The sequence below is a fragment of the Aedes albopictus genome, chromosome 2 (genome assembly GCF_035046485.1).
Source record: "Aedes albopictus strain Foshan chromosome 2, AalbF5, whole genome shotgun sequence".
In the NCBI taxonomy this organism is placed as follows: Eukaryota; Metazoa; Arthropoda; class Insecta; order Diptera; family Culicidae; genus Aedes; species Aedes albopictus.
The window spans coordinates 14284318-14307413 of NC_085137.1; the positions used below are offsets into that span (position 1 = coordinate 14284318).

Genomic DNA, 23096 nt, shown 5'->3' on the forward strand with positions numbered 1-23096 from the left:
CTTAGAGGAATCTCTGAAGAAATTCATGGAGAATTCCCAGTAAAAATTTCTGATGAAATTGCAGATGGAATCCTTGGAGAAATCCTGAAGGAATACTAATAAGAGTTCGTGGAAGAATGCCTTGGGGAATTCCTGTAGCAGTTCCTGAAGAAACCCCCTGAAAGTCTCTCAAATAAAGATAAATCAATCAATCAATGAAGAAACCCCAGGAGAAATCCTGGGGAATTCCTAAATAGTTCCTGGAGGAAGTATTGGATTATTTTTTGGAAAACTTTTGAAGGAATTCTAAAAAGTGTTCCTGGGGGAACCTTTGGAGGATTTTTCAAATAATTCCTGCAGTTGTTTCTGGAATAAACACAGAAGATATTCCCGGTCGAATCCTTGGAGGAATGCTTGAAGGAAAATCTGGAGGAATGCCGGAAGCAATCCCATGATGAATTCCTTAGGAAATCCCAGGAAAGCTTTCTTAACAAATTCCTGGAAGAATTTCTGTAGGAAAAAAAATGAAGGCATCTACGTCTGCAATATTTTTTGGACGAATTATTCTTGGAATTTTTGGATGGAGAATGTTTTGTACAATGATTTAAGGAACTCCTGGAAATTTCTGGAGGAATTATCGAAAAAAGTACTGGAACAAACACTGAAGGAAATTCCTGAAGGAATTCATCGATGTATCCTTTCAGAAGTATTTGTAAAAAAAACTCAAGGAAACGTGGGGGGAATTCTTAAAGCATTTCTTAGAACAAACCCTAAATAAAACTATCTGAACCCTGCAAGATGTCCATGGAAGAATTCACGAAAGAGAAACTCCTGGATATGTTCCTTGAGAAATTTCTGAAAGAATCCTTGGAAAAGTTCCTGAATAACTGCCCAAAGGAATTTCTGGAGATGTCCTTGAAAGAATTTGTAAAGAAATCCCAGGTAGTATTATCTTAGCATGACGTTTGTTTGGATTGAATACAAATGAAAATTCGTGTAGCAATAGCATATAACTGCACTCTATAGCAGCATATAATTCTACAAAGTCCTTGTTTTTCCCTACCGGAAACTTACCATGCTGTTTTGTGTTCCATGAATACACATCACAAAATTTAACCATTCATCTAAGCTTGTTCTTCGGTTAAATTCTATGATAAGATTAAAGTAGATCTCTTGGAGAAATACTTGACGAAATTTCCTGTGATTCTCAAAAAAAAAAAGTTGGATAATTGTGGATAAAAACCTCAATTATTAGAATAGTCTAGAGAATAGTTTTCTTTTCAATATTTTTTCTGGAATACTTGAATTATTGACAATCTTTGAGTCGGCTTGAATTTAAAAAATCTGTCGGCCAGGGGGGGGGGGGGGGCACGCCCCCCCCTGCCCCCCTCTGGCTACGCCCTTGCTTCTGGGTTACTTTCAGAATATTTCTAGGTTCCTTCAATCCTGGGATGCTTCCAGATTCCTAGGGATGCCTCCAGACTTCTTATGAAATCCTTCCAGAGTTATTCTACATAGGCTGCTTCTGAAATCTTTCTGGAGAGCTTTCAAATTTCTTACGGGAAACTTCCAAAATCTTTTTGTGATGCTTCTAAAGTCCTTCATGTATGCCACCAGAATCCTACTATGACAGAATCTCAGAGTTGCTTTCGGAATATTTTAGGGATACTTCCAGAATCATTCTGGGATGCTTCAAAGATTCTTCTAACTGCTTTGCTTCAAGAATTCCGCTGGAAAATTCAGGCTTTTGGTGTTCTTGTTCAAGATTCAACCAAAGTTAACTCCCCATCCGTGTTCCTAACAGCAGTCGGTTTCTGACTGGGACATTTTTACTATCTCAGTTATATAAATCCTTGGAATTTGAAGGCGCCTTTTTTCTGCTGAGGCGATAAATGCAACTGTTTTACCGTATTTTGGTAAGCTGTGATGGAAATCCCGAAGTTTGCATATTGTAAGTCTGACAAACAGCGATACGTTATATCTTTACTCATCATTGTGTATGTGTACCCACGTGTAACCTCGTTCCAAGTTACAATGTATAGAATTTCTTAGAAGTGATTAACTCTTGGGCGCGAGAAAGTTGCCGGTTGATGCATACTGTCATTCACAAAGTCATCCCATTACTCGTTATGAGCACCGAGGGCGGAACAGATGACACACACAGAGCGATGGTGTTTCCCATTCAGATTAAGTAGAGTGTAGTAGCATGACAATGAATCAACCGGCTCAGCCCGATGGTCGCCAATAATCGCGTCCGGTTTCGTACGGTAAAGGACATGTTTCTTTCGCAGTTACGCAAAGCCAAGATAGATCCGATAAAAAGTATGCTATTTTATTACACAGTTCAGTTGCTCATCTTCTTTGTTAACATCTCTCTCATCGTCTAGGACCATTATGAGATCGCTAAAAACCGTATGCACATTCCACAGTCATACGGGGGGATGTTAAGTTCGCACTCCGCGGAACCTTGCCGGAAGTCACGTGTTTTGTTTTTGTTTTTTTTTTTGTATAAATACGACTTTTTTATAACATATAGGAAACAAAAAGATTTCATAAAATTTGTAACATACAACTACAACTACTACTTGCTATAAACGTATATTTATTTTCTCATTTTTGCTACAAAGAGTGTTTCGTTATAATCCGATTATATTGGTCCGATTCAAGTAAGATACAGGTTGTACGAGACAATGATCTACTTCCTACATGGATGCCAATTGATTCCGATGTAAACTCTCATTCGAAATTAAGCTACGCAAGAAGTTCTGATTTTGTTTATTGATAGTGGGGAAAAGTAGAAAGCACGAGATGTTTTTTTTTTCTAGGCTCAAAGACGACCCAGAAATGCAAATCGTTCGATGTCGTTCCGCGTCTTATCAGGAAGTTACTCACTAAAATTGTTGTTCCTGCTGAGAACTAGCAAATTCTTGCCAACAGCGTGATTCAGCAAAAAACAACTGCTGATAGCGTTTGGTATGCGTAGCACTCGCAACGATGCGCACTGTCTGGGTCCATAATTCGGGAAGGATTTAGGCAAATAAGGCACAATCACATTTAAACACTAATAAAGGGGGGTTTGGATTTTGTGAGCGTCGATATCCGTACAAATGGCACTAGTTTTGCCACGTTTCAACACCCACCACCACTGACTGGAGGAAGGGAAACGTGTCACGCCGAAATGCTGATATCCGCAATCGCGTTGTTGTCGTATAGCTGGAAAGGCTTCCTGTGAAGGTGCTTCAGGGTTTGTTCGGTATATTTGTTGTTTTTCGTTTTCAATTGTTGGGACGATTAAGAAAGCACGTCTCACGCGACGTTGATGGTGGAAAGTCCCACAAAATTGGAACCAAATGCATTGGATCCGTAATACGATGGCATCTGTGCGAAACATACAAACAATAGAAGGTAAATTAGAGGTTGTAACGGGGGATTGAATGCTTTCGACAGTTAGGATAAGAGGATCGCCGTTTGGATTGAGATCGTACAGTGCGTAGTTAAAGGACTTTAAGTCCTTGTCCCAATTAGGATATTAAAATTGATTTCAACTTAAATGCGACAGTTTGAAAATTATATCAGTGCTCGATTTGCTTCAAACAGTTTATCCGTATGATTTTGCAATAGCTTCTCCAGAAATTCCACAAAGAGTATCCCCATGAACTATACAGAAATTGTTTCAAGAGATCCCCCATTAGTTTCTTCAGAAGCTACTACGTAATTTTCTCCAGCAATTTCTCAAAGATTTCCTCAGTTTTCCCAGGGAGTTCGTCCAGGAATTTCTTGACAATGTCTTGAGCAATTCCTCCCTGGAGGAACTTCTCCTAAGGCGATCACTGAAGGAAATTCATATCAAATTTAACATTCCAATTGAGACAGCGGCTTAGTGGCCAAAAAATGGCCAAAAGCTCATAAATGGGAATAATACAATAAGCCAAACGGATTTCCCCCAACTATTGGAAATGAATCGTTTAAGAAAACAAACGAACGGTTTTTTGGTAGTGATAATAAGGCGTTAGTTTGTATTTTTTTTTTTTTCAGTATTTACATTTACACAAAGTTACAATCGATTGTGTTGAGTCTTATTAGCGAACGTGATTGATTTTAGTACTTACAAACATAAATATAACCTTAACTAGTGAGACTATTTCTTTTGAACATTTTCCCTAAACGTCTATCGTTTTTCTCTTAATGCTTTAGTTAAAAGTCTTTTGCCCTTAAAACTAGTCAACAACGGATCCATTCACGCCCAACGCGACCACGCCGACGACGACATTCATGCACTTCGCTCGTGCACACAGAAAGGACACACATGCCCTACCGTCACCAATATATGTAGGACACTGATGATGATAGAGGAAGGATGCCAGACACATACACAGAGAGATAAGGATAACTTAGTGGTAGTAGTAGTAGTAGTAGCGGCTGGTAGAAGCGATTACTGGAGAAGAGAAAAAAAAAACGAAAAAACCAAGCGTTAGTATGTTCCATGATCGTGCCACCAACACCGAAGTGGAATGAAAACTTTTATGCATTTTCCTAAACGATTCATTTCCTCTTCTAATCCTAAAAGGACAACACCACATGGACGACATGGTTGCAAAGTGTAATTACCTGTTCGTCTTCCTCGCTGTCCTCTTCCTCGTAGTCGCTCTGTGGGGGCGTAAGCGGTTCCGCACCGCGACTTTTCAGTCTCTGCAGCAGGGTCTGGTCGCTCCGGAGGGCGGCGTGCTGGTAGGCGGTCAGGCCGGCGTATGTCGTTGTCTCGAGCCGCAGTTTGGGACACTCGGTGAGCAGGAATTCGACCACGTCCTTGTATCCATACTCAATGGCAATGTGGAGCGCAGTCTGGCCCGCGGTGCCTTCCTGTTGGGAGAAGGAGAAACGAACAATTGTTAGAAGTGGTTGACTTTGAATTTGCGTCGAGTCTTAGACTACATAAAACGGTCGCCATCTTGAATTTTGGTCCACCATCTTGAAAAATAACTAAAATGAACAATAAATCCGAAACAGGATGAGTCTTGGATTGTGACATTAACTGTATTGACTCGGCAACCTTATTTAATCATTAAGCGAACTACAATTTTCTCACTCCGACGTTTCGGTCGTTTTGGGGGCCTTCCTCAGGGATCTATATTTTAACTATCATCCAAAATCTTGTTTTAAAGTTCGTAAGTCCAAGAAAAAACAGGTTAGAGTAACGAAGAATCCAAAAGAAATCCCTAGCGATGAATACCACCAAATTTATTGGAAGAATTACTGTCCTTGTGATCCCAGTTCCCTTAGAATAAAAACACAAACTTACCCGAGAGTTAATATCGGCTCCGTTGGCGACCAAAAGCCGAAGCATGTCGACGTCAGCCTTTTCGGTGGCAATGTGAACACATCGTTTTCCTGAAATCGAGACAGAGAGAGAGAAAGAGCAAAGTTTAGTTTCTGATTGAGATATTGTTCAGGAGACGAGGAGCGATGATGAATGGCTTCAGCTTCAGTAGTGTTGTGGGGAATACCCTTGTAGTCCGTGCGTAAATAGTACTTAATTGAGCATATTAAACACAATGTTGAATGGATAGATAGGGTTTGCGTAGAAGCGAAAAAAAATGCTAATCATTCCCCGCTGTTTGGCGTAGAACAGCAGTGATGTCACGCAAGCAGAATCCAATAACTATAAAGCTGCTAGTACACAGGGTCAAATATTTGTCCGAAAAGAAACCAATGCTCAAACATCTTGTTTGACTCGATCAAATTTTCATTAGTGTCAAACTGATGTTGTTTCTTGAGTTCTTTCCTTGTCAAATATTTGACCCTGTGTACTACTGGCCTAAGCCTAGTGGGATGCGTGCGAATGCGAACTTCAATCTGCAAATTCTCAGCGAAAACATTGCTGAGGATAGCTGAATTTACAAGTGTCAGTCAAGTCTTGTCGAACAGTGGTTTCCCACGGAAAAAGGGTATCGAAAAGTTCACGAACCTCTTCCATTCGTAGTTTGGTAAAGGCTGATTCGCTCAAAATCTATCTTCCGTTTGAGAACCCCTGGAGAAAGAACACCCTCAGGAGTCAGAACGAATCAGAACAGAAGAGTTGTGCCAATCAGTCTGCATTCTTTCTAGAACTTTGATAGACATCAGCTACGAATGCTTATTACAAAAGCAGTGGAATATTCCGCGGAAATACGTATTGATAAGCTTCGTAATTAGACGTATGAGAGGAACTTTCCACTAGAATGCCAATCGGGGCAAGGATCGAACCCGTTTACGGCCTTCTAATAGACATGAATGGAAAGTTCCACTCGGACCTTCTACGCCACACTTTGCAAGAAGACATCACACACTCGATTGAGGAAAACAGCAATTATCCGGCGGTTGACTCCCCGAGACAAGAACAGCTGAACCCACAAACCCAGAAGAAGAAGAAGAAGATGTGGAGTGGAATTTTCCCAAAACAAAAAAAAAAACGCGTTCCGGAGCGGAAGAACCGGTTCCATTTGGGAAATTTCGCCTGGACAAGCCCACCACCACGCAGCGATCGGCGACGCAGCGCAGCGGTTTTGCGTAATCAACGAGCGATCTTGAATCCTCCTAACATCTGCGGAGATCGGGTAAAGCGCGAAGCGAATTCCTACCTCTCGGCAACGTTTAGGGTCGACCATGGTGAGCAGCACGCGCGAGGCTCCTATCTCTTTCGGTACCCGAGTGGGGGAGAGGTGCAAAATGTGGTTGAATTTGAACCTTGATTTGGTGTTTCACGATCGCAGATGATCGCTTAAATCAGATCGAGTTTCTTTCTGGTAGGGAAGGGATCCAAAGTTCTAAACATCTGACATGTGTGTCAAATGACAGTTGCTCGTTAGAATTCTTCATTACGCGAGTTGACAACAGGCTTGGGATTGATCACCGTTAGTGGTCATGTTCAAATAACGAATACCAGTTTAGCGTCTTCAGTATCGTGCAATCGCAATAGGCTCATGAAATCATCAAGTACGTTGCTCGACAGCTTGTTGTGTAGCGAGCATGCATTGGACGACGACGTTCAGTTACCATAGAGAAAACGACTGAACGTTTTAGGAAAAACGACCTTCACTGACAGTGAAACGACGGTCGTGAGAGGTTGCCACATTATACTGTGGATGGTATATGCTTACCATCCAGTATAGATGAATTTCGTTCGCATGGTTTTATTTGAGTGGACTACGTTTTCTTGGGTACCCGCGGACTCTAGCCTGAGCTCTAGCAAAACTAAGTCGACGCCATGCCAAAAGTAATTTTTTGATACGAGACACCTTCTGCATCGGCGTATCCTCAGAATAAGTATTTAGATACAGTAACTAATTAGCTGGCCAGAAGCAGTCAAGCACCAGTTCTCACCGGGAGTGCAGTTTTTTAAATGGTCGCCCAGTAGATGGTAAAAACTTAGCCCTATATGGGACAAGCAGGAGTATGGTTGAAATTGAAGGACGCCTGTTTGTTATAAAGTCAATCCCAAAAATTGACATCAGTGGAAGAAATAGATTAAATGTTGCTTAATTGATGTACGATGAAGTCGGTTCAAAATTCGAGCGAAATTTATTGAATTGAAATGTGGTAAAAATCCTCTTTTATTTACATGGCAAAAACGAATCATTTGAAAAACGCGGCTTCAATGCAGGTGGTGAGTATGCAAAGCTACTCAACCATCGTTCAAACTCCAGAGAGCGTATGTTATCGGCGGAATGCATCGCTCTTTCCTCTTATACTATCCAAGGAATGCGGTACCAGCTGGATCTGTGTACTAAAAGACTCTTCGTATGTTGGATTATCCTCTCCTGCTGATGAAGTGCATAACTCAGGAAAAAAAAGTTTTCAAGCACTGGAGCCATCCAAATTCGTCCTTCATCTGAAAGAGCAAGATAACTTGTATAAATATGCAGACTGGCTAGCTAATAATATTGAGGAACAAACCTTTCAATAAGCCCATTTTAATTCAATAAATCAAAAAGGTACTGCCATTGCAGTCTCCTTCATCGATGGTCAAACAGCCGATGGTCAGATTGATTGAAGGTCAAGTAATAAAGCAAATCATGACGGTTGCCCATGGTTTCTAAATCGCGAAAATGTGCTTTGCCTATGTGATCTTTGTTTGCTTACTTCGCGTTCAATAGCGACGCATGATTCGAGTCAAACCGTAGCATGCTTGTGAAGTTCATGACCAATGCCAAGCCTGGTTGACAATTTTCAGATCATTCTGACAGTTCTACATGGGTAAGACAAAGATAACCATGATTGTTTACTTTTTCCAGTAGTAGTATTCTTCGTATTCTTTATTGCAGCGTAGCAACGAACCTAACCTCAAAATGACTGACAATTCTCAGACTGGAGCAACATTTGAAAAGGGCATACAAGCATTGGTAAACAATGACTTCACACGTCGCTCCTGAGCCCCCATCAGCTTATTCACAAAAACTAAGACCGTTATCAGATAGAGCAAACATCGATCTTTCGGATAACGGTGTTCATTTGCGTGGGCGGGCTGCTGTTATGCCCTACGGACCGTTTTAGAAAAAAAGACACAAGACCTCTTGGGCCCTTTTCAAATGTTGCTCCAGAAGTGTAACACGAGCATGAAAAGAACGACAATAAGGTCGGTAAAGTAGTGTGTGATCTGTCAAACTCTCACGTCGTTGACAGTCATTTTGAGGTTAGGTTCGTTGGTGTAATAAAGAATTGTGAAGAACTAATGATCGACCTTTATCAAATCTCAAATGACACAAGCCGGACATTAGATGATCATCATGATCGACAACAAAAAATTAAAATCATGACAATCAATAAGTATTGCGGCTTCTACACCCATTTAGACACGGCTCAAATTCATTATTATCACAGTCGAATTTCACACACGACTTCGCAGCGGCTTATGTTTACAAGTTTGCTTGAGTTACAAGTTTGCATTCTTTTTAAATACAGATTCAGTTCTCACCACCTACTCGGGAAGGAAGGCGAAGGAGAAGAAACAAAGCGCTATACAGTCAAACCGGCCCCGTAGTCGTTGCCCGGCCCAATTCGCGGGTATGTGTGCTGCTCCATTCAAATTGCACAAACAAAACTAGCTAGAGGTAGGCAGGCAGCTAGGTAGGTAGGTAGGTAGCTAGGTATATAGGTAATACAACAGCGAGACAACAAGTGAGTGCAAAGCGCGCAATACACAACAGCAAAAAAAACCGTGAAAACCCTCTGGAATTCCCAGAGTCAGAGTCAGTACACACATTCACGTGTCGGTTTTTGTCAGGGTAACTCCTCTGTGGTGGGTACTGGTATCTGTAGATCTGTTTGGATTGATTGAAACTTATCGTAGCAAGCTCAGACAAACGGACAAAGTTGTTAGTATAGAAATCTTACATTCATAGTTTTATTAAGGTTTTAATTTGACAGATTTGTATCTGACTTCTAATAGGGATCGCATGAGGTGACATTTGGAAAAACAGTCATTTGACAGTTGATCGATCAGATCGATCTGATATCAAATGACGCATGCTACTTGATCCTAAACAGAAATCAAGCTCGATTATAACGATTGATTAAACTCGTAATGCAACTTCCCGCAGAAACATCATTCATGACCCTAGGGACGTCCAATTTCTGTGCAACTGCGACCGTGTACCACTAAACTTTGACCGTCTGGGACCGACTCATTCATTGCAAAACAAACGTGACATCGCCCAGCCCAGCCCAGTGGTGATTATGGTGACCAACCATCATCGCATGATTAATCCGTGTCTGGTTGTACGCGGAACTCGCCAATCGGGAATATCCCCAAATTCATCATTCGCGGCAATATCATCGACTGACAGCGCGCCGGCGATTACGCTTTCGCTCAGGAATGCGCATGTTTTGCGCGGCGTATCCGTGAAAGGACCTCGATGAGAACGCGCGAAAGTATTTTGGGCATCGAGAAAGGAAAAAACGCGCGGCGCGACGCACATGATTTAGCTAAATATAAACTCGCAATTGGCAAATCGGGAAATCACCGCACCCCATATGAATATGCCGCAACCGGATTGAAACTTTGCGCACGTGTGTGTGTGGACTTTGAGAACTGCGTTGTTGCGAGAGATGAAAACACGGACCGATGATGATCGGTAACGCACAGCTGTTGTGATTCAGCCAGGGTTCCACCAATCGAACGAAGGGTTCAAAACTGGTTTTGGGCATCTTTTGTTTACTATTTTTAGATGAGAGCATATTTATAAATCGCTATTTATATGGATGACATACTGAGCCATGTCAACAGGCCGGTTATGAATAACAGATCGGACTGTTCAAATTGATGAGAACCGTTAGAAAAGAGAAACATACCAGGCTTCATCCAAATTCTGTGTTACTTTTTCGCCTGGTGTACGAGTGAAAGGTCATCAAACGAGGTAGATGGTCTAGCAATCCTGTTTTCAGCCATTCGAATTTTGACAGCAAGGTAGGCGGCTTTTAAGTGAAAATGAACTTGCTTTTCGAAAACTTTTGTTTCTCCATGTGACCAAAAGTGATATGGTGACGTTTAGCAGTTGTCAATCACATGGAATAATCGAATTGCTCGGCTTAATTCGTAGAAACGAACATGATCGAGTAGGCCTGGCCAAATGTTTAGCAAATTTCGAACCGTGGTGTGAAAATTAACACCTACGTAGGCGACACCTGCTGATTTGGTTGATGCATTTCTTCGTCAGAAGTTCTTAAAATTGTTTCACCAACATGTTCTTAGTAGTAGGCTTAGAGCCCAAGCACCTGCTCCGATGACTTCAAAGAAATCCTGATCTTATCCCGCAGCCGTTGTATTCAAAATTAACGCCCCAAAATGCGCGCCAAATGATTTCATCGACCCACGTCGACGGTTTTGTTTTGCTTCGCATTTCTGGAAGACAAATAGCGCGTGGCTAGAGCGAGTGAGCGAGCGAGTCAGAAAAACCGGCATTGCACAGAACAGGTTTCGATCGAGTATTGGACAACCCCCTGGTTCGAAAAAGGCGCTCAGTATATAGCTAAGTGTGGATGACTTTTGCTGATTTTTTGCTGAATCATTGTCGAACGATCAAATATTCTCCCAAAGTATCCACCAAGATTTGCCAATCGTGGTGTGACATACCGGTTTAGAGCATTGGTATTTTTTAATTTCTTTATTTATTCGAATTCTAACCTTAGGCTAGAGGTTCGCGCTGATAAGTTCGTTAAAATTTACGACATTCCTAAGCGATTACGGTATGCAGATTTTAAATGGATCTTTCTTGTGTTTTTCCATGGATCCCGGCAGGTTATGGGTCCAGAAATGGTGGAGGTTTGACGAAACCTGTGTGTGTTGAAATTCCTAAACGTGGTTCCCCCTTTTTATGTAGGTCTGCATTCTTCGAACATCGCGTTACAGCATGTTATCCGCAATGAACGTTAACAATGGATTCTCCAGAAATTTTGCAAGACAAAAGGTCGTCTTCAAAAATATGAGATGAAATGGCTTGTAACTTTCAGGGGTATGGATAACACATTATAAAATTTGGACTGAATCTTGTTAAGAGTGTAATATTGACGTTGGCAGGATTTTCTTTACAGCGGGCGTTCGCTCGTTGCAACGCGTTTTAGTTGCAAGTCCACTAATTACAAAATTTGACAAGTTTTTGCAATTAAAAAGCGGTAAAGTGTCAAATTTGTGCTGTCAGTCATGCTGTCAGTGCGTTTCGATGTATGTAGTTTAGTGCCAAAGCGACGTTGCAATTAGCGAATGGCATTCGCATGTTGAAATATAAACATATTGCAACGAGCGAACGGCCACTGTACAATCTGACAAAAGTTAAGTGAGATGGCATCAAAACAAAGCAGATCCGTAAAAAAAGTCGGGAAAATGCTACCGTCTATCCCCCTTGGTTTGAACGACCCCTCATGCAAACCAACGGGGTTCATTTTTTAATTTGAACTTCTGGTAACCCTGTGGGCATCGAAAAACACACTGGTAGTAACCCTTTTTGCTGTTTTGTTTTGATTTTGCGTTCCGTTTCATCCCGTTCCACGAGCAGAATGACGTTTGAACCTTTTTTAGTTTGAACGATGTGCAGATTAGAGGGAGTCAAATTTAAAAGAGTTCAGATTAGATGAGGTCAAACCAACGGGGGTAGACGGTACTATGTGCTTTCATTGAATGTATCCGGAAACCTTTGGGGTTGCATTGTTCGACGGTATCCCGGATGGTGAATTGCTTCAAGGAAATTCTTTATTACACCAACGAACCTAACCTCAAAATGACTGACAGCTCTCAGGACATTTTGGCAGATGTACCATGAGCATGAAAAGGACGGCAACAAAATCGATAAAGAAGAATATATGATCCGTCTTTTTCGTGCATGTGGTGGGTGGTCTGTCAAAATGACTTGAGAAGTGTCAAACATGTTCATGGCTAGCTTAGTTGGTGTAACGAAGAGTACAGACAACTCAGCGGCGTTCAGGGAGAACCAGGGGACTATTATGGTCTTCTTGTTTTCTTACTCAGCATTAAAACTATGCTGCTGTGTTATAAGATAGATTGTCAGCTTGAGCCTCACGCTTGAGCCGCAGTTATGTTGGCTACGAAAACATTGCATTGGTGGGATAGGGATAAGTGAAAAGGAAATCGCGTTAAGTACTGTTCCTAGGTATAGTCTATTTTACGAAACGACAACAGTGTTGATATTGATATTAACACTTACGGGCTTGGGCGCAATCTCCTGTCAAATTTTCATTCATGAAATGAGCGATCAGCTGATCCGAAACGTCTCGTAAAATTGTAAAATTGTGGAGCCTCGTAGCCGTGCGGTTAGGGTCACCAAGCTTCTAATCGCACCATGCTGTGGGGTGAGGGTTCGATTCCCGCTCCGGGCGATGAAACTTTTCGTGAGAATAGTTTCTTCTCCGTATCCACTGGTGCATGCTCCGTGTGTCCTTTGTCTAGTGTTAAGTTTCATATTCAGTCTGTGCAGCCTTTGGCTGAAGACGGTGTCCGCGTCTTTTTTTTTTAAAAAATGGCTCATAGGGATGCCAATTCCTTGGGGAGAACACCAACGATAGCATATTGTGGATTTAGCACTAAATTGGTATCGGAAGTAACTTCATTGACTTCCGCTGCCTTTCCTATGCGTTAAACATAACGTCGGAAGTAGTGCGCCTTATAGTAAATCTGATGCTCTATACAGCGCACTACTTCCGACGTTATGTTTAACGCATAGGAAAGGCAGCGGAAGACAATGAAGTTACTTCCGACACCAATTTGGTGCAAAATCCACAATAAAACGTACCGAAGTCCCCGTCTCTACGTGACATCCTTCAAAGCCTGCGAAGGCAGGGGCCAAATGTAAAATCCCTCGAATTTTGCAAGCGGATACTAAATGTATGTCACAACACAAGAGATGAATGACACCGGACGGAATGGTGTTTGACCCGAGCGTGACCGCACTTCCGAGACTGTTGTTGGGCGTGTGGCTGGCTGCAGAGAGAGAGTGTGCGATAAGGAGTTCCATTGAACAAAACATGCATCATTACAAGAAGAGATGGTTTGATGGTTTGCTCATATGCGGCGCAAAAAGAAAATCCCCGATTTAATGAGCCACCGTTAGCGGAATCATCGGCATGTGTCGTTCGATCAACTGTACAACGAATAGAAGCCGCTGCTAACCAAAGGCGCATTTTTTCCATATGAAGAACGACTTTGAAGGGAATGCGGTGGAATGCGAAGCAGCTCAACAACGCCGCACTAATCAACAAGGGAAGATCTAGGTATCAATATTCGAGTATTCTGGAAAGACGTGCGTGCTGTCATTCAACGGTCTCGTGAAGCAATCAAACTGGATTGTCGTCGCCCATAAGTCACCTCCGCAAGTGTTTGGGAAAACCACTTTTTGCCTGCCAGGTAACTGGCGAACGCGTGTGTGCGCGCACAGGAGGGAACGCCAAGAAAACAGATAACGACGACTCGACAACACCGAGGGACAGGTGTTTTCGACGAGGGTTAGTGTGGTGGTTAAATGAGTAGGCAACCACTATGCTAGCTGACGTTGATACCTACCGCAATGCATGGCTGGGCCCATACCTTACCCGCAGCTTAGTAGGATGATGATGATGATGATGATCTTCGAAAGCATCGGCAACAACGAGTGTATACAACGACTACGGCTCCGTCCATCCGCATGTATTTTTATCGCAGAAGAGCGAGCGGCGAATGCAGCAAGGTGCGCTGAGGCGTGGGAGGGTAATCAAAACAAAAATAGCAAACTGTTTGAAGAATCGCGGTAGCCTGCTGACGACACGGGGTTCGGTATGTGTATAGTAGTGTATAGTGAGTTGAAGTGCTACGCTACAACTACTGTAGTGTGTGTATGACGACACCACTACAAATAGATGATTCGAAAACTACATGACGAGGTAGATGTGTGAAGGATTGTTCTACGAAGGAAAGCTCTTCAAATACGTAGTCTTCGAAGGAACGTGTTACAAATGCATAAACGACTACTACGACGACATCGTTGATGGGCCTGCTTTGATGGGAAGCAACAGTGCCGCACGATCAATGTGTGGCGTATCAAGTAGACGAGTATGCGAGACTTTTTCGCTGGGTAGCGGACGGCAGGTGGTGTGTCGGAATGAAGCGGGTTGAGGGAAACATGAAAGAGAGCACGACATTGGGAAAAACCCAAACGTTCGCTGTTCGACTGCCGTTCGTCCGTCCGTTCGTCCGCGATGCGGGAGTGAGCGGTTTGCTTTCGGAAAAGGGGCGCCCCTGGCGACTACTTGCGCTGGGGACGGTAAAAGATATACCGACACATAACTCCTCTCTCGCGCGCGGGTTTACCAAACAAAACCCGAAGGCGAGTTAAAATCGATGCCACGGTTTTGCGCCGCGTCCGTCCGAGGCCACCACGGGTGGTGGGTGAACTGCAGCAATGGCACAGCCAGCCGGCGGTTACGCAAAGAGAAGTTGGAAAAAAGCGACGAGGAGATGACTAGGGAAAGCCCCAGAGTTTGACCTCCTTCAACTGGAAGCTACCGGAGCGCGAGGGAGGTCAACGGAGAGGAGAACGGGGGGCGAAGTAGCTATTTTAAGCAATAACCGGGAAAAGCCAACAACACGAGAAAGCCACGCAAAGGCTTCCGCCTTTCTTTCGTTGGGGCCAATACAACCCGATATAGCCGATTGGTGCTTGCTTACTATGCACTATTGCTTGCTGCTATCAAGTGATTTCTGTATTTTCCCATCGTAATCGAAGCGGTTTTACCGGTCCGCGTGGATGTGATTCGCATGACTTTGTGCTCAAGAGAAGCAGCGGCCTTCTGGAATCTTTCAACGGCTGGAATTTCTCCTGGCTTGCAAGCTTACATAAAACCCCGACCAATTTCCTCGTCTTCAGCTACTGTCGTCAACACAAAGTCATCCAAGCAGCCGGGCTAATTAAAATCATCACTCGAGGTGCTACTGCTGCGGTAGACGCAAAATACGCGCGCGGCCTACTAATTTTAGCACGCGGGAAAACCTAATTTTAGAGCATATTTCCTTGGGCCGGCACGGCGATGAAAATTCCGCTGCGCGTGATATTTTTTCTCCCCAAAGGCAGAGGAAAATTCCGACTCGAGAGCCAGGAGAGGAAAGCCGCCTCCCATCAAGTAATTTGGGTTTTTTCGCGGAGCATTTTTCTTTCTATTTTTACCGCCCCAAGCGCTGACTGTGGGAACCGAAATCTTTACCATAAAAAGTCCTGTTTCCCAATCGAAGCACATTCATTCATCTATACCGAACCGACTTTAACCGACGACTGAGTGACGTGGTGGTGTAGCCAAACACAAGCGAATCGCAGCAGCCCGGTTAGAGCGCGCGCGGGAATTGAATGACCGGGCCGTCCCACATTGCGCAGGGGATGAGATCACGTTTTGTACGATCGTCGTCCGTCATGCAACATTATGTTATTTCCCAGCCCTGCCGGCCTGCTTGGGCCGAGAGTGACGAGACAAAGACCAACATTTAACTGCTGCTGCGTCCGGGGCCGCGTCTGGAGCCAGGGTTTTTCCAAAGTTGGAATTCCCAAGACCCGGATCAATAATTCTCAGCGAAGAGGATATGCTATTGGAGACTGTGTGGAGAAAAGGGCTGAAGGGTTTATGTGACTATTTCAATGAGCCCAATACATTTAACTCAGGTCCAGAAATTAAACATTTTAAGATTTAAGCCACCTTTCTACTAAAAAGAAATGAAAAAGAGAACTTCCCTGACTAATAGTAAAAATATCAGATAGGTAATCGAATCAAGTAGGCGCCAACATTTCTAACGATCTTAATTCCAATAAACATTCTTTTTACTTTGCCCTAAATTTGCTCCTCTTTTCCTGTTTGTGTTCTGTTCGGCCATCTTGACTACCACAAGCGTCACTATATGCCCTGTTATCCATTTTCTCCGTAACACCCTTAGTTAATTTCAAAAGTCACTCACCATTGTAGTTCCACTGTTCCAGATCTTGGCGGGGCGGAATCAGCAGATCCTCGGCGCAGTCAAGGTAGCCCAGGATGCACGCCAAATGGAGCGGGGTGTTTCCATCGATGTCCCGGACTCCGACACTGGCTCCACTGCCAACCAGCGCCTTCACGACTTTGCGCTGCGAAGTCTGCACTGCAAAGTGCAGCGGTGTTCGGCCTTCGTCATTCTGGGCGTCCAGCACGCCGGGATATGGAGCAACGGCTTTGATCACGGTATACACCGTGTTGGTGACGGCCGGATTGGGCTGCCGCAGAATGGCCAGATGCAGGACACTGACGGGAAGAGAAAGAAGGTATCGATTAGCGACGGTTGTTAGAATAGGATCTGACGGAATTTTGGAAACATGACGACAAACAAAGCGTGTTACCCTTTCGATGGTTCTACTGCATGGACTCCTGGATTTATCATGGTTTTTACGCAGTTTTATAGCTTTTTCCTCTTTTGTTTACTGTAGAATTACACGTCGGTAACATGGAAAGACTATTAGTTAACAGTGATCAAACGATCTGACGTATAACCTGTATCGTTAGTCGATAAGATCGATTAGATACAGAATCCTACAGAGGACTGATCGGTTGATTCCTACCGGAATCAAGCGTGATTACGATCGTATCGTTACGATCAGTGATCGTAAAAAAACATACGATCAAACTAACACCTCAATCGCACTTATCTAGTACGGAATTAGAAATCTCAAAGTTGTCTAGCGAATATCTTTGTTTTTGTCTTTGTCTTTGAATATCAATAAAAATTGTTTATAAGTGTGTTTACTATGAAATTACTTTGAATGATGATGAAACTCACCAATCTTTAAAAAAATGACCAATAATCTATTTGATGAGTTCCTTCTACAGTCTATACGAAATGAAACACCCGGACCAGTACAGCAACGGCGTATTTTCTGCGAATCAAACGTCGCTTTCCAGAGAAAAATAGTAAGTTGGTTGACGTGTACGATCAATATTGTCGTTTCTTGATCGGTCGTAAGAACGAAAACAACTTATCGAATGCATCATCATCATCATCACCGTCATCATCGTCGTCGCCATAATCAAACAACAAATCCCGGACGGTGATGTGGCGACGATGGTTATTGAAGAGAGTGAGTTTTTGCAATAAATAAAATCGCGGGCTTCTCTTCATCTCTATGTCTCTCTCTTCCACCGATCAAGAGATTAGCAATTTACATGCAGCGATCGGCAATGATTGCCGTGATGATCTAGCGGGAGTTAAGCCGGATTTCTCGAAGAATCTACGGCTGCAGCTATGTTGTGTGGAATTTTCCTATAGAATGCGCCCACCACTTCACTAGAAAACATTTTCCAACTTTTTCCTACAAAACAATAAGTTTTGTATGGAACGACCTCACCAAGCAAACAACGAAGAGGGGGATTTCTTCTTGAGATTGTTGTTTTTAACTCTTGAAGCAGCAGTAAAACACTTCTGTTGAAGAGTCCCGATAGTCCGCAATAGTGGAAAACACTGTTTGATGTGTGCGCCGAAGCACATCTTATCGACGGCGACGGTGGCGCAGTCTATCGGTGTGAATGTAAACAATTCATCATAATGCACAACTCTAATGATAAAATAACTGAGTTGTTTTTGTTCAGTTAGATATTTCACAAGAATTACGTGCTTGCAACTCGCAATACGTATGAAAAAGACAAGCTATCAGTCGATAGAACGGCTCAGAACTCTAAACTGGAAAGTAGGTTCTTGCTCAATGTTTTATCAAGGTTTTATGCCTGCCTTAACACCCAAATCGCAATCACAAATTATCTTTCTGACTCATTATTGTCTGTCAGAAAAAAAGTTCAACTATCCACCAAATTGACCCATGATTTCAAACGCAACTTAACTTCCAATTTGCTTCGAACTCCCAGCGATCCGTAAGCTTCGCCATCGTCCCAAGCACTGTCCCAACTATCTCGATCGGATCGGGAACGATCCCAACGTCGTCGTCGTCGTCGTCGTCTCGATTCATCCATTTTTCTAGAAAATTCCATACAACTGATGACCGGAGGTCCCGTCTCCCGGGACCAACGACGTCAACCTCCTGTTTTATTTTCTGTTGCGAAAATAGGGGATTCACGGGTAATACGCACCCTTGACTCTCGAGCATTTGAGGAGCGTTGGTGAATCTTTCAAATACTAGTTTTTAGGAAATTTTCTTAAAAATTTTCTGCTTTTTAGTTGCATCATTCTGTATCTAATCATGGTATGCGGATGGGTGATCATGGAGTATACTGAAGGCCATGCTATTTGGATAAATGTAAATTGCTAGTTGTAAATGCTGTGCTGTGTTTTGAACCATTTTCCCATAGTTTCTTGATTTTCCAAATTTTCGATTTTGGATCAGTTCTCAAAAAATTTAGAATTTCTAATTTTTTACAAAAAAGGCACGTACAAATAACGAAAGGTTTGATTTTGTCCCAAGGGTGCGTATTAGCCCAGGTTACCCTAAAAGTGGCTTCGAGTTGCTCGTACGCCGTTGTCCATAGGGGGATTTTGCACAATCAAGAGCTGCGATTCAATTATTGCACTCTTCGGTGGAGGATGGGAAAATCCCAGATTGTGTGTTGCCTTGCTCTGCTGCTGGGCTCTGTCGTCGTTGTTGGCGTCCTCATCGTTGTCGTCGTCGTCGTCGTCCATGTCTGGAAGGAACCGACACAAACAGGCTAGCGCCAGACTGCTGCTTTTGAAGCTTCTGCGACCGACGACGACAACGAGGGCGGAACTGATAATGTGAAGCTCTTTTTCTCAAGCAGGAGCAAAAATGGCGAAAGAAGGGATTTTCCAGCTCTTCGGCGAAATTCGTTCTGTGTTACTACAAATAAGAGATCTACGTTGTGGGAACTTCTTCAACAACTTACTATCAATAACGAATCTTTCATGTTCTTTCTCCATGGAGATATGTCGGAAAATCCAAACATGACAGGCACAATGGCCGACTTTAATATCCCTACTCGCGTTTTTGGGAGCACTAAGCTCACTTATCTTCGTAGACCAACAAAGCTGATACTGTTAATCTTTTTTGCAAGCGAGCTAATCCAGAATAAATCACTTCAAGATCGATTAGTCATATTTGTTCTTGTGTGCCAAAATTTGCACTTCATAATGTTGTAAAACGAATTTGATTACTTCCAGAGAAAGGAAGGCTCCATGCAAAAGAGTAGCAATAAATTAATAGTTGATGAACAAATACCCTCTTTCAACGATTTTCATCATATAAAGCAGTTGTTTTTTTTAATATATTTTGAGAGTTATTTATAATGAGTCAATGAATGATGACTTTGAGAATCGTTTTCAGATAGTGACCTTCATGAAAATTTCTGGAGCCAGATAGGCTCTCTGCAAATGAGCTAGGTGGTACTGAATTGTTGGAATGTTTTGCGATTGGAGAACTGTTAGATCGTTTTCTAATGCTGAGCGAGATAGATACTTATGGAGCAAGACACATACTATTCGAAAGTTCGAGCTTGTCTTGAGAGAAACCTTTTCTCCCACTGAGCCTGACGAGCGTAACTCTTGAGCCAGTTGAGCTCCATTTCAGGAAGCTCGATCAAAGGCAAATGTGTTGATGATACTGAGCTTGATAGCTCATCCGGAGCCTGACTAGCTCCTCCGAACGATCACAGTTTGAGAGTTATGAATATGTGAAAAAATGATGATAACATGGTTGTTGTAACAATTTAAAGTAATCCTAAGCCTAATGAAGCTTGTAGGACAGCTTTAAATGAAAGAACATAACCTCAACATGTTTTGGCTTTTGAGACTTGTAAAATTCGAGTAGATTATGGTATGGTAGTTGTTTCCCAATACCTAGCTTTTGAAGTCTAGCCAGCATATTGAAATTTTGATGAAATTACTTATTTTAAATGAACCAAGAGTACTTGAATACCGGTTTTAAGAAAGTCTTAAACTCGTGTCAAAACCAGTTTGTGTCATCATTGCCATAATGAAGCCTCAAATGTCTTGAGAGTAGATAGATGTCTACAGATAGAAGAAACATCATCATCATCAACGGCGCTCGCGTGGAACCCCGTCTTGGTCTTCCCAAATGTCATGACAAACGACGAATGCAAATTCCTACTGACGTAGGTAAACTAACAGATTCCTCACAAGCTCTCGGTGTATATTCCAACATCGAACACCCAAGGCTTTCCCAGTCCAGAAAAAAAAAACCCAAAACAAACGACATAACTCGCGCACTACTGAAGCCGGCAAAAACCCACGAGGGGTTTTGCCGGCTTGGAAGCGGCACTGGCTGCCGGTGGTGGTTGTTCCAGCTGTTTTCGGGATTTTTCGACTGGGTAAAACTTGTGTCCACCTGAAACCAACTTTGGTGGTTCTTGTTTGACGTGGCTCAACGTACAACATCAGTTCCAGCTATGATTGATCTTCAATTATTTGGAGGTGTAAATACCTAGATAGCGACCGATGATCAGTTGCATCAGATGCATTTGTAAGGTTCTGATTTTCTTATCAGTGTTACTGCAGTTATAAATCAAGTTCCAACGGCTTTTATAAGAGTTACGGTGAGAGTCGGGTCACATTGCCGCCTATAGAACGACCACGTGGACCTTAAATACGCGTATTTATACTTTAAAACAGCCCATTTTTTGTGCAAACAATAAATTCCTCGGGTGATCAAAATGATTTTCATATCAAATTAAGCAAATTGGCCTTCATTTTGACCTTCAAATAAATAAATGAAAAACAGATTTCGCATTCTAACAACAGAAATGGCTAAGAAAGTTTCTTTTTTAATTTTACTATGTTTGGCTTAGACCGTTCGCAATGCTGTTTTATTTTGTATGGCAAGTTTTAAAATTTTTAAAACTCGCCATACAAAATAAAACAGCATTGCGAACGGCCTTATGAATCACAAAGTTTTAGAAAAAGTGATCAATGTTTTCTAGTAATTGATACCTGGAATAGTAAACCTAAAATATACAGGAGTTCTGAAGTAAGATGCCAAAATAAAACCTTTTTTTTCCTTTCTCTCAATATCAAAAGGTCTTTTGAGTACATTTAAAGCATACAATTAGTCATGTTTGTCGTCAAAACAATCCCAGGTAAAAAAAATGGTAAAATAATACTCACGTATCACCGAACTCGTTCTGTTGGAAGCATTTTTCCAACGTCAGGTAACGTTGCGCCTGTGGGTCCATGGGCTTCAGCTGCATATAGCTAAAGTCTTTGCACAGGACCCTCATCTGATCGTTGTTGCTGTTGGGGATCACCGCCGAACAAGAATGCTGGCTAGAGTCGAGAACCACACCCGAATCGAAGGTGCGGGAATCTTCCTCCTGGGGCTGCTTCTGGTTCCCGGACTGGTGGTACTGGTGCTGGTCCACCGGAGCTTCCCCCTGGGCTGGCACTGACGAAGACGAGCTGAACAGATTGTCCGAACTGAAGTTCTGACCCGAATGGAAGCCCGAATCTATCGCTCCGCTGTCGGTGGAATATTTGTCCTGCTTGATGTTCTGTCCTTCTGAAACGGGAGGGTGCGTGAATCCTCCAGCTGGCGACGCTCCTCCTTTCGATGGATACATGTTGGTGTATGGTTTCTTTTGAAAGAATTTGGATCCCTTTGTTCGTTTGGCAAGCCTCACGATACTATCTCACTTCAACGCAAGATATTCAAGGCCTGAATTTGCTACTGACACTAGACCAATCTAGATATGGCTAATTTTCTAATCGGAATTCAACACATAAACTCAAGATGGCGATTCAAATAAGTCACTTTCGCTGCAACAGATGTTCTCCACATATTATGGATGCACTTTTCACCAGAGCTCGTGGAATTCACTCATGTAACGCTTAGAATCTGAATCCAGTGTACCACGTAAAGGTCAAAACCATCTAGAATAGCCACGGTTTCCTCGCTAATATATCCCAATATACCTCACGGGTGTTTAGTTTTCGATCTACAAAGTAACGAGAGCTGACACAATCAGGTACCAGCACTTGTCCCACACTCACACACCGACAAAAAGCTCGATAATTACACGCTGAGTACCCGTGTCTCTACGGAGAACCACTAGGTACGTATACAAAGCTTAAGCCTGTATTGGTACGCGCGAACACTCGAACGCGGGTAGTCTTGAACAAAAATCGCGACTTTATGCTCTTCACACGCGTGCAGCGACTCGGAAAACACTTGCGATCTGCTCAACTGTTCAAACCGAACTGATTTCGGTCGGTGCACGATGTCTACCAGCTCGTATCGTACGTAGTTCAGCTGAGCTTGAGCGAGAGCGGAGCGAACTTCTACTAGGAGGAAAACTACTCTGGTCTGATGGTCATCGGTCATCCCACGGCAGTCACACAGCAGTGTAATTCCCGCACATTGCTAAATAGGGTGAATGTATCAGGCTGCTGTGGTGGGCTCTGATGGGAGCCGGAGCCACAAACAGAACAACACAACACTACAATAATTACCGTTATTACGTCAACAAACATTGAATGGGAAGATCCTACACGGCTACAACGATGCGACGACGGTGGACTAAAGATTTAAAAGGGGACTCCTAATTTCCCTGCAATCGGAAGAGTAAACAACGAACGGAAACCATGTGGTAAAAGTTTTCGCTGGCGGTTGGGATTTCGC

At 42.9% G+C, this 23096-nt stretch overlaps 1 protein-coding gene across 2 annotated transcripts; it reads right to left on the reverse strand.

The window, feature by feature from the left end:
* Nucleotides 1–2463: 2463 nt before the first annotated feature.
* Nucleotides 2464–22690, reverse strand: LOC109429544 (NF-kappa-B inhibitor cactus). 2 transcript variants are annotated; one of them, XM_019705520.3, is made up of 5 exons: nt 21587–22690; nt 16436–16752; nt 5279–5367; nt 4588–4839; nt 2464–3357 (listed from the first exon to the last, which is right to left on the reverse strand). In XM_019705520.3, exons 1-5 carry the CDS (start codon nt 22036–22038, stop codon nt 3286–3288), a joined length of 1182 nt encoding a protein of 393 aa, XP_019561065.3. In that variant the 5' UTR covers nt 22039–22690; the 3' UTR covers nt 2464–3285. The 2 variants fall into 2 exon arrangements, with proteins under 2 accessions (XP_019561065.3, XP_019561067.3); XM_019705522.3 differs by lacking the exon at nt 2464–3357 and adding an exon at nt 3972–4414.
* Nucleotides 22691–23096: the final 406 nt, after the last annotated feature.

Excerpts from the sequence above, each read along its gene's own strand:
- LOC109429544 (XM_019705520.3), bottom strand. The coding sequence starts at position 22,038 with ATGTATCCATCGAAAGGAGGAGCGTCGCCAGCTGGAGGATTCACGCAC. Across the intron at positions 16,753-21,586 it reads CAGAACGAGTTCGGTGATAC|TGTCCTGCATCTGGCCATTC; the intron begins GTGAGTATTATT and ends TCTTCCCGTCAG. Across the intron at positions 4,840-5,278 it reads GAGCCGATATTAACTCTCGG|GAAGGCACCGCGGGCCAGAC; the intron begins GTAAGTTTGTGT and ends TTCTCCCAACAG.